General features: G+C 36.1%; 1 protein-coding gene across 1 annotated transcript in view; it reads left to right on the top strand.

The window, feature by feature from the left end:
- The first annotated feature begins 13,643 nt into the window (after positions 1–13,643).
- The window catches only part of sall3b (spalt-like transcription factor 3b), a 34,656-nt gene continuing 32,417 nt past the window's right edge, over positions 13,644–15,882 (top strand). Inside the window, exons 1-2 of the mRNA XM_073812724.1 lie at positions 13,644–13,989; positions 14,276–14,482. Coding sequence (XP_073668825.1) covers positions 14,374–14,482 — 109 coding nt within the window. The 5' untranslated portion in view covers positions 13,644–13,989; positions 14,276–14,373. The remainder of the gene's footprint in view (positions 13,990–14,275; positions 14,483–15,882) is intronic.

Raw genomic sequence — 15,882 nt, 5'->3', positions numbered from 1 at the left:
TCACAAAAAAAAGGTTAAATTTACTGGTCACACATGTGCGACTGGATTAAATATTTAGTGGCACACTCTCAAATTTTGGTGGCAAAATGCCACCATTTGGTGGCAGTCTGGAGCCCTGCTGACAGTAAACACCAAAGATTTACCATTATAGACAATTTTTTAATTCCTGTTGTCAGTTATTTTATACTTTTTTTAAATAAACAAATTCAAAATAATTTGATATCTTTTTTTAAATATAATAAATATTTTTATTAATTCATACTTAAGCAACAGTAAATAAACATGATAAGCAGTTGTTTTGTTTTCTTTATTCATAACTAATATAATAAACATGACCAATGATGTGACAAACAAAGTAAACTTTACAACACACTTTTCAAAGTACAATCAATAAAGCCACACAGGTGTAAGGGTCTATGACTAATCTCCGCGACAGCTCTCCGAAGCATGGTATTTACGTCGGTGTCCGAAATCGCTTACTCATTTTCGTTCCCTTCCTCCCCATATAGTGGACTCAATTGTCATTTGCTATATAGGCAATAGTGAATGAGGGAGTGGTTTCGGACGTAGCACAAACAAAGGGAAAATTACATTGTTTTCCTTACTCCTTTTGCCAAGTGTATTTTAATTGGCCTGGCTATAAGCCCAATTGCGTTACTCTCTCTATAGTTTACACATCAAGTAGCTCTAATCTTGGAAGGGAATAGGGCAGAGGGATGATCACTTCCGATTGAATTTCGCCCTATGAATCCAAATGCCAGGTGCTGCTACTGTATATTGTATAACACAATGCAACCAAAAACGCATCTTATACGTAACATTTATGCATTTTGGCAGATGCTTTTATCCAAAACAACTTACAGTGCATTCAAGGCTATTACATTTTATTAGTATGTGTGAACCCTGGTTTCAAAATCAATGCCAATGCAATGTTCTTCCATCACGAACCAGCACATTATGCGTGATCACGTTCTAATCCTAATTTTATAAATGCACATAAAAGTCAAGAGAGGCCATGCTGCTCTCGTGCGTTCCCTTTTATGTAGTACAGCAGTCAATAAGCTAGTGTTCAGTATTAGGTATACCGCAGCGTTTGTCATTATTCACCCTGACTGCTGAGGTCTGTGTTATTCTCCTGGGAGCCATAACCCGGTCATTACCGCTGTCATAAATAATATGCGCTAATAAGATATGAATTGATTGCGTGTGCCAGGCTGACATTTCCATCTCTCATATTAAATTCTGTTTAACAATAGATTACCGCCCAATCGATCCTTCAGTACAGTATATGAATGCTCCCCAGCGGATAAATAAGCGCCTTATTATCGGGCTGAATGAGAAAAATGTAAGCCTACAGGCTCGTTGACAGAGCCGTTATAAATGATGCACAGACACTGTCAAACATTCAGTGATTTGAATATTCAGCTGATTTCAGTACTGTTTCAGGGTCAGTTCTTATTATGTTAGTGAGAATTCCACCATTATGTTGGTTTAATTGAAAATGTGGTTTATGTAAAGAGGCTCTCAGGGTATCAAACTGGCTATAAAGTCAATTTGAACTTAAAGGCTTATATAGGACCCAAATAAATGCCAATATTTTATTTTCTCTTGATTAAATCTAGTGGAACCACAAAATTTTGTGATCTAGCAACACAAAAACATTATAATGATGCAATGCTGCCCAAATAAAGAGAAGGGTAGGCCTATGTGTGTTTATGGATGTCATCTAACAAATTAATGACTTTGGCTGATTATGTATCCATGTGTGTATGAGGAAGTGTACGTATAAGACAGAAAGAGAGTAGCAAGAGAGATTTAGAGAGATGGACACAGGTACATGGAGAGAGAGATTGGTGTTGGTCTGTCCCTTTGTTTTCAAAGGAAATGGTGTCAGTGGTTCAGTGTTACTTGCTATTGAGAGGTAAAGATTTACTGTCATCAAAGAGCAGATTAGAACACACAGACACCCACATTGATTCGGCAGGAAGGGAGAGAAGAAGGGAAGGAGAGAAAAAAGAAAAAGAAAGAGGTAAAATAGATAAAGATTCACATTTTTTTAGTGAGGAAACTCATTTCAGGGCTTGCAAAGATATGATCAGCTTATTTCAGGAGCGAAGAACGCGGCAGATCCTTCCTAAAAGAACGTTGAAAGAAGTAAATTGTAATTATTGATTTCTGCAATGAACTGTCAATCTCTCTCAGCTGAGATTATGCCGATCATCGGAGACCCGACAAATTCGGAAAATGCTGACAAAGACAGCTGTATAGGATTCTTTTCAGCCGTGAGTGGAGTGGGCTTTATTTTCTGATGGCTGGTAATGGTTGTTCAGTTTCATCAGATAGAAGTGGAGATCTCATCTGTGGGGAAAAATGAAACCAAGCGTGACACCACAGAGAGACCTCTGCAGACAGGCTTCATCCTTCCAGAAGGATCTGAAGCAGACCCGTTTCAGGTCTGGGTCAGGCTATTGAATTAATGTCAGCTGTAGACTCCAAGCACAGTTTTTGATAGACCAATAGAATTTGAGCAGATTGCTGCATCAGATCAGTTACTTGAATTTTCAGTGATGCTACACTGTCAATAGAATGGTCCTTACAGCTGTCACTGGGGCGCTACGTTTTCAAAAAGTACACCTTTGCACAGGGCCGCATGAAGATGTTTTAGGTTGGGGTAGGTTTGGTTGCCGTAACCAGCTATGATGTCACCAAGGTCCAGATCTAATATAATGCACTCTCAAAAAAAAAAAGTACAAAAGCTGTCACTGGGACAGTACCCTTTTGAAAAGGTACACCTTTGTACCAAAAGAGTACATATTAGTACTTCAAAGGTACATATTGGTATTTCAAAGATACATATTGGTACCTAAATATGACGATATGACCAAAATCTTCTATTACGATAGAATTCATTTTATATCATCAGGGCTCGAGACTGCCACCAAATGGTCCCATTTTGCCACCCAAAATTTGAGAGTGTGCCACTGAATACATCCAGTCGCACATGTGCGAACAGTAAATTTGACCTTTTTTGTGATGTGACACTGAATTTGAAACAGCACGTTGTACTTTCTGCATCTATCATTAAAGTTTTCATTAGTAATACAGTGGAAATTAGTAGAAATGTGAATATTTGGTTAGCATGTTGATTTACAGTGTGTTCCCCTAAATTTTCTGGTCGCGCCCCTAAAATTTTCAGTTGGGGGCCACTGTGCTCCTAGTGAAAAAAGTTAGTCTGGAGCCCTGATCATGATAACGATATGTATCTAGAGGTTTTTATCTTTTAATAAAGTTTTTCTGTTATTAAAATCTTTAATACCATAGAAATGTTCATCATAATTCTCACAAAAACCTTATACAAGCATAAAAAGAAGACAAAAACAAACAAAACTAAATAAAGGAATAAAAAATTATGTATTTATATATATTTTTATCTAAGGTAGAAAAGTGATTTAGTCAAGAGCAGTTAGATATTTTCTCTCAATGCTGATTCATAAACATGATGGACAGACAGGAGCAAGATTAGGTAACTTCCCCTTTAAGAACAAAGTCCGGACCCTATGTTACACATGCCTTTTCTCTTTTAGCTGTTCACTTTCTCTTAAGCCCTAAATGGTCATGTTTATGAGGATACTTGCAAAGACAGGATTTTGACGCATATATGCATAGGTGTCATTTACACTGGGGACGCTGGGGACATGTCCCCACCACTTTTTGAAATGGCTGATTTTGTCCCCACCACTTTTTGAAAGCATTTGGTTAAAATGTTCTGAAAATCAAGCAATACCTCTGCGACTTACACTGCAAAAATGACTTTCTAACTTAGTATTTTTGTCTTGTTTTCAGTAGAAATATCTAAAAATTCTTAAATCAAGATGCTTTTTCTTGATGAGCAAAATGACCTAAGAATAGTTTTTAGACAATTTAAGTGAATTTGTGATTAAAACAAGCAAAAATATCTGCCAATGGGGTGATAAGATTTCTTTTTTTTTAAACACTTAATATAAGCAAAAATTTCACACTCCATTGGCAGATAATTTAGCTTGTTTAAACTAGACTTATTTTCTTACGTCATTTTGCATCTTGATTTAAGAATTTTTAGATATTTCTACTGAAAACAAGACAATAATAATTAGTAAGAAAGTAATTTCTTTGCAGTGTACAGATTTTCAAGAAAAAAATTCTTAGTATTTTGTTAATATCTAAAAATTCTTATATTAAGATAAATTAATTTTAGTTTTTAGACCAAAAATATCCAATTTAAGTGATTTTGAGCATAAAACAAACATAACAATTCAAGATTTTTTGCTTACCCCATTGGCAGATTTTTTGTTTGTTTAATGCACAAAATCACTTATATTTGATATATTTGGTCTAAAAACTAGACTTATTCTCTTAGGTAATTTTGCTCATCGAGAAAAATCATCTTAATTTAAGATTTTGTTTATATTTCTACTGAAAACAAGAAAAAAATACTAAGAATTTTTTTTCTTGAAAATCATTTATTTGCCGTGTACGAGTGTATGTTGCGTTGTGTGCTTATGGTGTGTTTTCTTTTACATATGTAATGAATTTCATTGTTATCATTGACTTAATGTGCTGCTGTTTTCTACAGTATGGTGCTTTGGCACTGTTCAGTTAAGCTGGTGTTGCAGTTACATGTGCAGTCGACATTGTTGAGGGTTTTATGCTGAGTATTGTTGACTGGCCTACGCTATGCCCATGTTGATGCGCCGTTATTCAATATATTTCCAGTCCTGCTGTAGTGTTTTTTATCTGATCTTTTGTCCCCACCACTTTTCAACACAAACTGACGCCCCTGCATATATGTATTTAATGTAAATAAAGCGTGAAAAATGCTCAAGCTTAGCGGTTGCGGACTTGCGCACTCCTCACACACAGAAAGAGCAGATAGATCTGTTGTTTGTGTTTCAATGGCTTCAAATTTCAAATGTTTTAAAAATATTACGTTTTCGTGAGAGAATAAAAGCCAGTGTGTATCAGTTCTTTTTGAAGATTTCCATCTCATTTTAACAAAATCATTATAATAGTGATAACCGTGATAACTTTGGTCACTATAATCATGATTTGAAATTTTCATACCATCCCATCCCTAGTCCATGGTTGGTTTCCATGCTAGACTTGCAGCGTGAATAAATTTGCGTGCAAGGCAGCATGGGGGAAAACGCTGGAGGGGAAAGAGTTAATAAACACTCTTTAGGCAATTTCCACTTCTCAAACATTTTCTTCATTTTCATTTAAAATAAATGCCTTTTTAATGTGATATGTGATAGGAAACAGGAGATAAGCAGACTTTACAAAAGCTGGATTCAAACAGCGACATCTCGTCAATAGCCAGTTTCAAAATTTTGAGTTTCTAAGTCTCTTTTAAACTTTATTTTAAGTTATATAGCACTTTTATGTAAATGGCATTTGCCAACAAAAGGAAATACCGAACTAATAAATATAAATGAACCAAAATATGTGTTGCATTTACAATCCTGTGAAATTATGGGGTGCTACAGCACCCTCAGCTCCTCTACTTCCCACGCCCCTGCCTTGGCACCTAAAGAGTTCATATTAGTATCTGAAAGGTATACTGGTATCAAATTTATATATATCTATAACTAATATAAGGACCTTTTTGAAGGTTACTGCCCCAGTGACTTTTTTGACCATTTTTTCTGACAGTGAGTGTAATATGAATATTCAACCGGCATATACTGGCTTGATAAGCATTTGTTCAAAAGCTTGTGCAGATTTAAGCAGGTTGCCTTCCTGCTGTCAGATCAATAAGGGTTTTCTGCAGGCATAAGGCTGATTAACCCTCACATGAGTTATGTTTCTGTCATAACCGTGAGAAGATTTTAACACCGACTCTCATGGCGGCACGTGCAGAACAGGGGCTTGAGTTACAGCGACGGCTTTTGAAATATTAATCCAGCGGCGAGTTGACGTAAGGGCTGTGTGTTGTTTGTATTCAATCTTCATATTGAATACAGCAGTGCTGGAACATCAGGCTTTCTGTGGACTCTATTATAATGGTTTTCCCGAGGGAAAGAATCAGCCAGCTTTTGATGTTTCACCTGCTGATGTCACCTAATTTGTGAGCTTTGAAGTAAATCTTTACAACCGCCTTGAGCAAGAACACAATGACTGCATCCGAAACCGCATGCTTTCCATATAGTAGGCAAGAAACATGTGCCTAAAAAGTATGCCCGATTTCACAGTACTCATAAAAGAGTATAAGCGAAAAAGTTCCCCGGATGACGTACTACTTCCGGTTGAATTCTGAGGTGTGCATTCGATAGACAATTCACCATCCCGTGAGGCCATGGGAAAGGATTTATGAATGGAGATGAACGTATAGTATGTCAGGATTTCAATTATGCTTCACACATTCATATTATATAGCAGTGGCGGCTCATGACTGCTCATCCGAGGGGCGCAAATTCAAAAAAAGTGTCGTGTTGCTTGTGTTTTCAAAATATGAACCATGTGCATCACGCGTTTTGTCAAAATAAGTGCCTGCTGCACATGCGTCAAAACCGTTTCTGATAAAAGAGACGCTCACGTTTACAAAATACATGCAAGACAGTCCCTTAACTCTGATTACGCATGAGATTATGTGAGTATCTGGCAAACGCAAACGTGTCTTTTGTCACACGTTGTGACGAACTTCGCATCGAGCCCCCCTTAATAAAAAAGAAGTCACCGGCCGCCACTGCTATATAGAAGATATTTTTTAAGCATTAAGTTGGCTAAGTATTTATTCAATATACTGTAAGTACGTACTCGATTTCAGACCCAGCCAATGATTGCAATATTATTGGGGCAATAACCTTTAAAAGGTCTCATATGTACAGTACAGGTATGTATACATTTGATACCAATACACCTCTGAGGTACTGATATGACCTCTTTAGGTTCAAAGGTGTACCACCCACTAAAATGATTATTTCTGCGGTGTTTTACATTATTGAACATCAAAAAAAGTAAATGGGGCGAAAAATAAGCAAACGGGCAAACATCTTTGCTAAACATCTTCCACAGACGGTCACAATTCAATCGGAAAGCGCGGCACATCTGTGAATTATGTGCAAAAAGCCGATGTTGGCACTTTGTTTTGTTAGCATGTGCACATCCTGGTCTCATAACATTAGGTCCACTCAATGCGCTGCTCTTTTGAATTACTGCTCCTGGGCCAGGCCTGGGAAGGCTCATTTGTGAGCAATCGATACGGGAGAGGGATTGGGTGCAGATGGAGCGGTACATCAGGCCGGCCTTGATGGGGAAATCATTGAGGTCAGCGCTGAGAAGGCTAGAGCTGATCAGCTGTGTTAAACTCCCGCAGTGCCTGAGACTGCGGAGGGCGAGGCATAAACAGACTGCTCGCCGCCGCATTACAGCTCAGAGAAACGTGCTTGATCTTTCATAGGGGATGGTGAGATGATGGCGTTAGGCTTTGAAGCCAGAGAGGTGTCCAATTATCTCTCCATCTAGAGCTGGTGTTGGCTTGGATCTTGGGTTACCTTGACAAATGAACAATACCCTAAAGCAATATTTGTAAGGTGGTGGGTTGCCAGTGATGATGTTGTTGACTGTGTATGATCTGTCTCGGAGAAAAGTGAGATTTAGTGAGAATATGTGCAGTTTTTTCATAGGCTTTTTGTGAAGCATACTTTTTTTTAGCTCAAACTGTCTTCGTATAATTGGGATTCTCGTTGACATAGTGAAGAAATAAGGCTTACATTTATTAGTGATAGTGTTATTCCTTAAAACTCAACATGGTAAATTAATAAATAATTATTAATTAAGTTAAATTCATCCGTACACTTTGATTTAATAATTAGGGATCACTGACACTTTTATATACAATTTTGCCTAAATGTGAGACAAATTAAATGGATAAACAATAGCTAAATCCTGTATCACACACATCACGTTCCCCAATCACTCATTCTCTGTTGTTAAAGTATCCTTTTTTTTTGTTATGTTATTAGGATTATTATTTTCTGGTATGAATTCATCTTTGGTAAACAGCTGTACTTGAACTTTTGTCCGAGCGATTAGGACACAAGGACAGTGCCTGCAGCACTAGGTGTCCTTTAATTGCCATTTGCATAGTGGGTTAATCATTTTCCGACTCCCCAATTACTTACCCTCTGTGTCCATGTCAATGACGCGCTTACACAGATGCCCACATTTGGGATTATAGAGGCTTTGTTTTGCCTAAATGGTTATTGTCCGGGGATCAATCACAAACTGTGCATTTAAAGAGGAGGAGATGTGCTTTTCCATTTAGATGCTTTATCTGAATTCTAATAGCACTTAATGGGTCACCATTCATTTTACATGCATGTGGTTGTGAGTGTGTTTGAATCCATATATTTTCCACACTTAAACCATAGTATATATATATTATGTAAATATAATACAGATAATTGTGTGTGTGTGCGTGCGTGCATGCATGTGTAATGTATGTATATGGATCAAAACACATCTTGCATTCCACAAATGCTTTTATTGACATCTTTGTTTAGAATAAAATCACTTCATATACAATTTGATATTTAATAATTAAACAGTTCTGCTGTTTCTATTTTTGTGTAATGCTGCTTTGAAACAAAGTAATATTGTAAAACGCACTATATAAATAAATATGATTGATTGATTGATTAAAAGCACAATACTGATCTAGTCCTGTTGGTAATGTTGAAATTAACCAATACCAAAGACAGATCAGCAGTACTATCTGTAAGTTAAAATTTTATTTTTATTTTTGAGCAATTTTCATATTAATTTGTCACATCATTGCCACAAATGATTTGGACCTGGATCTCAAAACCAGTCATAAGGGTTTAAAAGAAAAACATTTTTAATTAAATTTTTGAGATTTATTTATCATCTGAAAGCTGAATAAATGCACTTTCCATTTATGTTTAAAAATATGTGTAACGTATCTCGGACAAATATTACTTACAACAGTTTGAAACTATTTTAAAATCTGGAATCTGAGGCTGCAAAAAAATAAAAAAATAAAAAAAATATTGGGAAAATCGCCTTTTGAAGTTGTCCAAATGAAGTCCTTAGCAAAACATACTATTGATAAAATAATTGTTTATATATTTATAATAGGACATTTACAAAATGTCTTCATGGAACATGGATCTTTACTTAACTCTTTCCCCGCGAGTTATCTCGTCAATCTGCAATACCGCTATTATCCATCAGGCGTGGATAATAGCAACTTATAAAACCCGGAAGTATTGCCCTAGGGCAGTAGTTTTCAAACAGGGAGGCCGCAAGATGGTGCCAGGGGGGCCCCAGTTTTATGACATTTTATAAAATACATTCATTTATCATGAATTCTGTGTAATTAAACCTAAAAAAATAATAAGTCAACTAACCAACAGCACTAGGTATAATTTTATATGTTTTGTTTAATTAAAATAATACATTTTAAAACTGTTTTGTCATAAATTTTCTTTCGGGGGGCCGTGAAAAAATGCACTGTACACAAGAAGGGGCCGCACGCTGAAAAAGTTTGGGAACCACTGCCTTAGGGCAAACAGCTGTATGTCCGTGTATGTTTTAAAGATCGTTCTGCATCTGATCTCTATCAAAAGTCTCAGCTTTTTGCTCAAAATTTGGTGTTTTTAATTAAACCCATTTGAGAGGTGATAAAAACAGAACACATGAAGGTAGGATGAAACTGATTTTTTAGTTTGAAAGCAGAGGGTCTGTTCTTTTATTTCATATATTGTTTGTTTATATATTTAAAAAGGAGCATTTTCTAGAAGGCATTAAACTTTTGTGAAAATCATGAAAAATGCTGGCGGTGAAAGAGTTAATATCCTAATGATTTTCGGCATTAAAAAAAATCCTCACTTTTTAACCCATACAATGTATTTATTGCTATTGCTACAAATATACCTGTGCTACTTATGATTGGTTTTGTGGTCCAGGGTCACATGGATAAATGTGGCGCTTTCTCCAAGTGGACATCATACAGTAAATGGTTGATAATATCTCATTGATTCCTCTCATAATCCAACACAATTTATTTTTATTTACATTTTAATACATTATATTTTTAACTGAAAGGCTGGCATTTGATTTTGGACTGACACTTATAATTGACCTTTTCATCATGTACAGTACTTGCATGAGGGGTCTCAAATGAATTTGCTGAATTACTGAATTTCTTCCTCTGTTTAAGGCATTATTTAAAGGAACAAGATTGAGTCTGCATGTATCTGACCATTCATCCAAATCAAAGCACATTTCTGATATAAAAATACAAACGTTTACTAGGAAGAAAGTAAGCAGGGATCTAGGTACATCAAGCCCCGCCTCCGATTTATTTATTGTTGATTCCCCACATTTTAGCATCTTGTTTACTTTCCCCATCCTCGTAGTGCCGACTGTGCCCTTTGCCTGAAAGGACGATATGAGTGTCAGATTTATGACCTGCTAAACGAGGCTTCTGGCCCGATTGTAATCTACTGCAGTGAGTAACAATGACAGAGTGAGCATGTTTGCCCATGATTAGCAGAAATGCTAGAGGTTAATTACTCAGATCTACGTTTATTGTTCCATTTGCACATTTCAGACAGACTGATCGTTATTAATTAGGGTCACCGATCCGATCGAGGCGAACAAGGAGCCCCTACAGCCATTTCAAGCAGGCACAGAGCGAGGCACCATTACCTCGGCGGAACAGTTAGCGCTGTAAGCTATTGGCTTCATCTAAGAGCTGCGTTAGCGTGAAGGGTTGAGCTCATAAACAGTGTGACCAGAGCTTTAAATGGCTGACTGGGTTTATGTGCTTTTCTGTTTGATAATGCTTTGCACTTCTAATGCATTTTTAAGTGGTCCTTCAGATAGTAATTTCTCAATGAAGTGGATTACTTTGCTTTAAGACCCAGTAGGAAGGAGTAAATCACACTAGCAGCCAAATGAGATCTGGCAAGGTAGTTTTTATTTATTTATTTGCATATGGAAAAAATCACCTGGTTAAAGATTCATTAAGCAAGACCTATTGGAAAAAAAGCTATGCATTATGGGAAGTGTTCTGGCTCATTGTGAGTTGACATCATGTCAATGACAATGCATTATAGTTCACAGTACCAAAAGTGCTTTTAATGCCAAACGTGTTGGAAGTCAAATACGATCGGGCAACGTGCTATATACTTATATCAAAACGGGAGCTCGGCTCTTGACATTTACTAGATATTATTTACTTAAGCTTGAAAATTGAATCAATTCCATAAATGTAAATTAGATCTTTAAAACAGGATTATCCTCTACGAGGCGATGTTATTCAGAGTCAAATGACTGACCGCAAGAAATCAATCCAGCAAATTAGAGAAAGATGAATCAGACGGCATCCATGTGGACATGGAAAATCAATAAAATAATTTAAAAGATAAAGGCCCTGGGTCTTTCAAATCTCCCATGTGGCTTCATGACAGTTTATTCTCATTCAAGTTTTTGATATATTGTCATACAATGGAATTTAAGTAGTCTGCAAATGTAACCGAGTCGAATCACTTTCATGTAAGATGTAAGTTTGAGTAAACCAGATGTTTCTAATACAATAAGTCATTCTCAGTTAAGACTTTTGTGATGTTTTGGATTATCAGCATTACTTTTATAGCCATATTTAAAGATCAGATGTTTTCTGTCAATGTGATATATCTGAATGGCTTTCATAGCAAATATGATGGCAATCATATTTCATACCATGTGGTGGTGCTGCAGTCCAGGTCCTTGCTCTGTCAGTTGGAGATAATAATTGTGTAACTTTATTATGGTGTTGAGCGGTGATAGTCGTCACATGGGAAATTCACAATGGCAATACATTACTTTATCAAATTTAGGTCAAAAGTCTAATTACACAAATGTGTGTTTTGTCTAATAGTTGTTTTACATGTTGGTCTCAAACATCTAGTTTAATTAGCCTTAAATTTAAATCCAAATTAAATTTCCAATATTATAATATGTGACCCTGGACCACAGAAGCTTTTAATTGATGAATGGTTTAGTGAGACAATATTTGTCTGAGATACAAGTACTTAAAAATCTGGAATCTGAGGGTGCAAAAAAATCTTTGTTGTCCAAATTAAGTCTTTAGCAACACATTACTAATGATAAATATATTTTTGATATTTTTACGGTAGGAAATGTAAAATATCTTCATTATACTTGCGACGTGTCATGAAACATTTTGATAATAATTTAAAGTAAATGCTATCAAAATAATAAGGATACAGTTACAAACATCTCTTCATATTTTGCACATGATTTCAAATGACACCAAACCAATTTTGTTGTTTTTCCACATTTAAGGGGAACATTTTCATTACCGCAACGTGTCCCATGACTGGATTTGGGTTCTGTGACATGGAAAATGTATAATTAAAAAATCTAAAAAATAAAACGCTTCAGTGCATGTTATACTATAAACATTTACAGTAAATAAACATGTGGTGTTTGGTAATCATTGGTAAATGTAGAGACAATAATAAGGAATATAAATGTGTCCAAGACCAATTTTCTCATCCTCCGCAACAATTTTCAATCATTGTTTAAGCCCTCAATGAACTAACATTTAAAATAAAAAAATTGTTGGAAGGGACATAATTGACTGTGACACTCAAGATGGCTACCAAATAAGCATATTTTTTTCTATCCAGATTTTAAACGAATTAAAATTTTGTTTGTCATAGTACCTAGACAACTTTTTAGTTCTCATTACCGAAACATGAGTTTGTAAATGCATATATTTAATGTAATATCATGTTGCGGTAATGATAATTTTTGGTAATGATAATCTAAAAAATTAAAATAATTCTATAGGAAATATTTTTAAAATCCTCTAAAAATAATGATTTAAGTAAGTTCATAAGAAGAAAAATTGGCTTCAAGGGCTTTTTAAAAGTTCTGATGCTGGACACCTTCTAAATCTGAATTTCTTATACTTTTTTATACATTTCAGGTTGTTGAAAATGATGTATATTAATGTTTTAATAAATCTATATTTATTAATTTGTTGACCAAAACATCTGTAAAATGTTTCCTTTTATATTTTACAGTTTTATGGGTTTCCAGTGCTTTCTCCTAACATACAGAGGATAAAATGTATAAAAGATGGATGGTTTTGGTAAATGTTTTATCGTTTTATGAAAAACCTATAAAATTGTGTTTATCGGAAGGTTACACCCCAAACGTTTTTCTTTTTCTATAGGCAAAAACAGTAAAAACGCACACACACAATAAAGAATGTTGAGTAACTCTAGAGCGAGAGATAACTGAAATAATACAGCGTTGATTGAGGTAAATAGGATTGAAAGTTTGTCATTCTGATCAGAGACTCAAAGTTTCAGAGGACAAATTAATCCTGAGCACTCTGAAAGGTTACAATAATCTCGCCATTGATTTTCAGTTATGCCTTTTAATAACATGAATGAGGAGAAACTCTTTATATATAAAATATTTATTAAGTTCCACTAACATTCAGAAATTCTTCTAGACTTCGGTCGAAGTCTTTTTTATTTGTTAAAATAATAGGAGGATTCTCCACGGTTTGGTCTATTTAAAACGTTCACATAACAATGGACGCATGAATATCTCCACAATGAAAACGAAGCACAAAGACACCAAAATGAGAACAGATTATTCAATTCAAAAGACTAATTGGTATGAATTGCTAAAGCTATGGCTGTTTACACCCATCTCCTTGTTGGCTGACACATCAGGACCTCACAGGACACCCCCCTTTTATTGAGAATGAACTCAGACAGCGTCTGATGAGGTCAGGCTATTTGTTGATTAATATACAAAGAGTCACACCACGACTCCATTAATCAAATGAGAATGTCACGTTCCGTATGATTTACATGTTGCTTCTCGTCCAGCGCTTCTGTTGCAGATATGGCACGGGGAGGGAACGGAAGGATGACGGATGAGAAGACAGGATGATGAAAGGTATTTTTAGAGAATGAGTTTACTGTATATGATGTCACTTTTCATATTGGACTGTTTGCAGGGCAACAAAGTTTCATTTACATGTGCACGTTTTATTATATAAAAATAATATAGGAATCATGTTTACATTTGTTTTCATCACACTGTGATCGCATTGATAGATTATTAAGTTTTAATAATCAGATTTGAGATTGGTTCTTATTCAGAGTTTAATTCTAACAGCTGGATAAGGTGATAAACCGCACAGCATGAAGGTTTTATTTTCCCTCTTATGTCCTCTCTCCAGATCTGTGTACAGGCTGGTGGTCAGACTTTGACCCTTTCAGTCAGTGACCCTGAAAAATGACAGACTGATTGACTCTTTGTCACCACTGTGTCGTACGGATGGCCGTCGTGGCAGCTGTGGAATGTTCAAAGCACAAAGCGGAGCCATCAATCTCTCCTGAAACACGTCTTGTTCCTCTCTGCCCTGAGATGATTTCAAACACTACAGGTCTTTTCCTTCAATCTTTGAAATTGACAGATGCTTGCCAAGACTGCTTCCAGCCTGTATTAATGTTTACACCCAGAACAATAAATATAGAGAAAGTGTGCGAAAGAGATCTGGTAATCCGACAAACATATTCCCAATCCGATTTCCTTCTCGATGTAAGTCGCGACTGTTTCAGAGGCGCCACAGTGCACGGAAGCAGATGTAATTTCATTTATACGTGACGTTTCCCAGCATGCCCCATTCAGACGGCAGATCATAGCGGGGGGGACACTCTTTTATACCACGTCTCAGGAGACTTTCTCCAGCGTTAAAGATCTCACCAGAAGGTGAAGTCAACTAGCAAACATCCCACAATAATGGCACAAAGTGGATTTAATGTCTCACAAAGCATCGGCCGTAATCCACAAAGATGACTCTCGCAGTCTTTCAGCGTGTTTTTATGATGCTAATCAGATCAGTGACAGCTTGAAGTCTACGGCTGACGGCAATGAAAGCAAATTTAATTTTCTGTTTTCACACAATGCTGCATTACCGAAACATACACTTATTTCTCTACGCGCTGTATAACACGCTGAGTTCAAACATATGGTCGCAGTAAAGTTTTGGTTAAAACGCCGGCCTGAGAAGCATTAGATGTCGAGCCAGTTTTTCATTTAGCAGTTGTTTTTTAATCTGGACGTAAGACCCCCCACTGTTAAGACAAGTATTTACTTTTCTCTCAACAGTTTACATTTGATAACAAGTGCGATATGTTCACTTTCCTAAGAAGTATGCTCTCGTGTCTCATTCTGTTGCAGAAGATATCAGTGAGATAGACAGAATACAATAAACTTAATAAACGTATTACATAATTTCTTAAATGACCATAAAAGACCTAACATCATGTGTACCACCCAGTTTGTGAAAACCCAGCTAGTCATTTTTTGTGATTTACTGTTTTCTACATAAAATCATCCTACGAAATGTAAAGGACACTTATACATAGGACATTATGCGAAATAAAACCTTTATATCTTAAATATTGACTGAGAAAGACCATATCAGAGACTGAAATCAATGAATGAAATCAAATTTTAATGCTCCTAATCTTCAAATTAGATTATACTTTAGCCTGGATTTCAGTTACAGTTACCAGCCATAATATGACAGAGCAATAATTATATTATATTATATTAATATAACTGAGCCATTAATTGTTATACTAATAACACATTTAACTACACACACTGAGAGAGAGAGAGAGAGAGAGAGAGAGAGAGAGATAGACTCTATGTGTCCGCTACATGTTCTCTGTGCCTCAGTCATTAGTGCAGCAGTGTGGGCGAGCAAGAGAGACCTGCTCTCTCTGGTCGCCCCGCTCTCTGCTCTGTTGTTGTTTATGAGGGCCGAGGAAGGGCCGG

This window comes from Paramisgurnus dabryanus, chromosome 19 (genome assembly GCF_030506205.2).
Source record: "Paramisgurnus dabryanus chromosome 19, PD_genome_1.1, whole genome shotgun sequence".
Taxonomy (NCBI): Eukaryota; Metazoa; Chordata; class Actinopteri; order Cypriniformes; family Cobitidae; genus Paramisgurnus; species Paramisgurnus dabryanus.
Note: the sequence above shows the minus strand (reverse complement) of the source record. Positions and strands in the feature narration are given on the sequence as shown.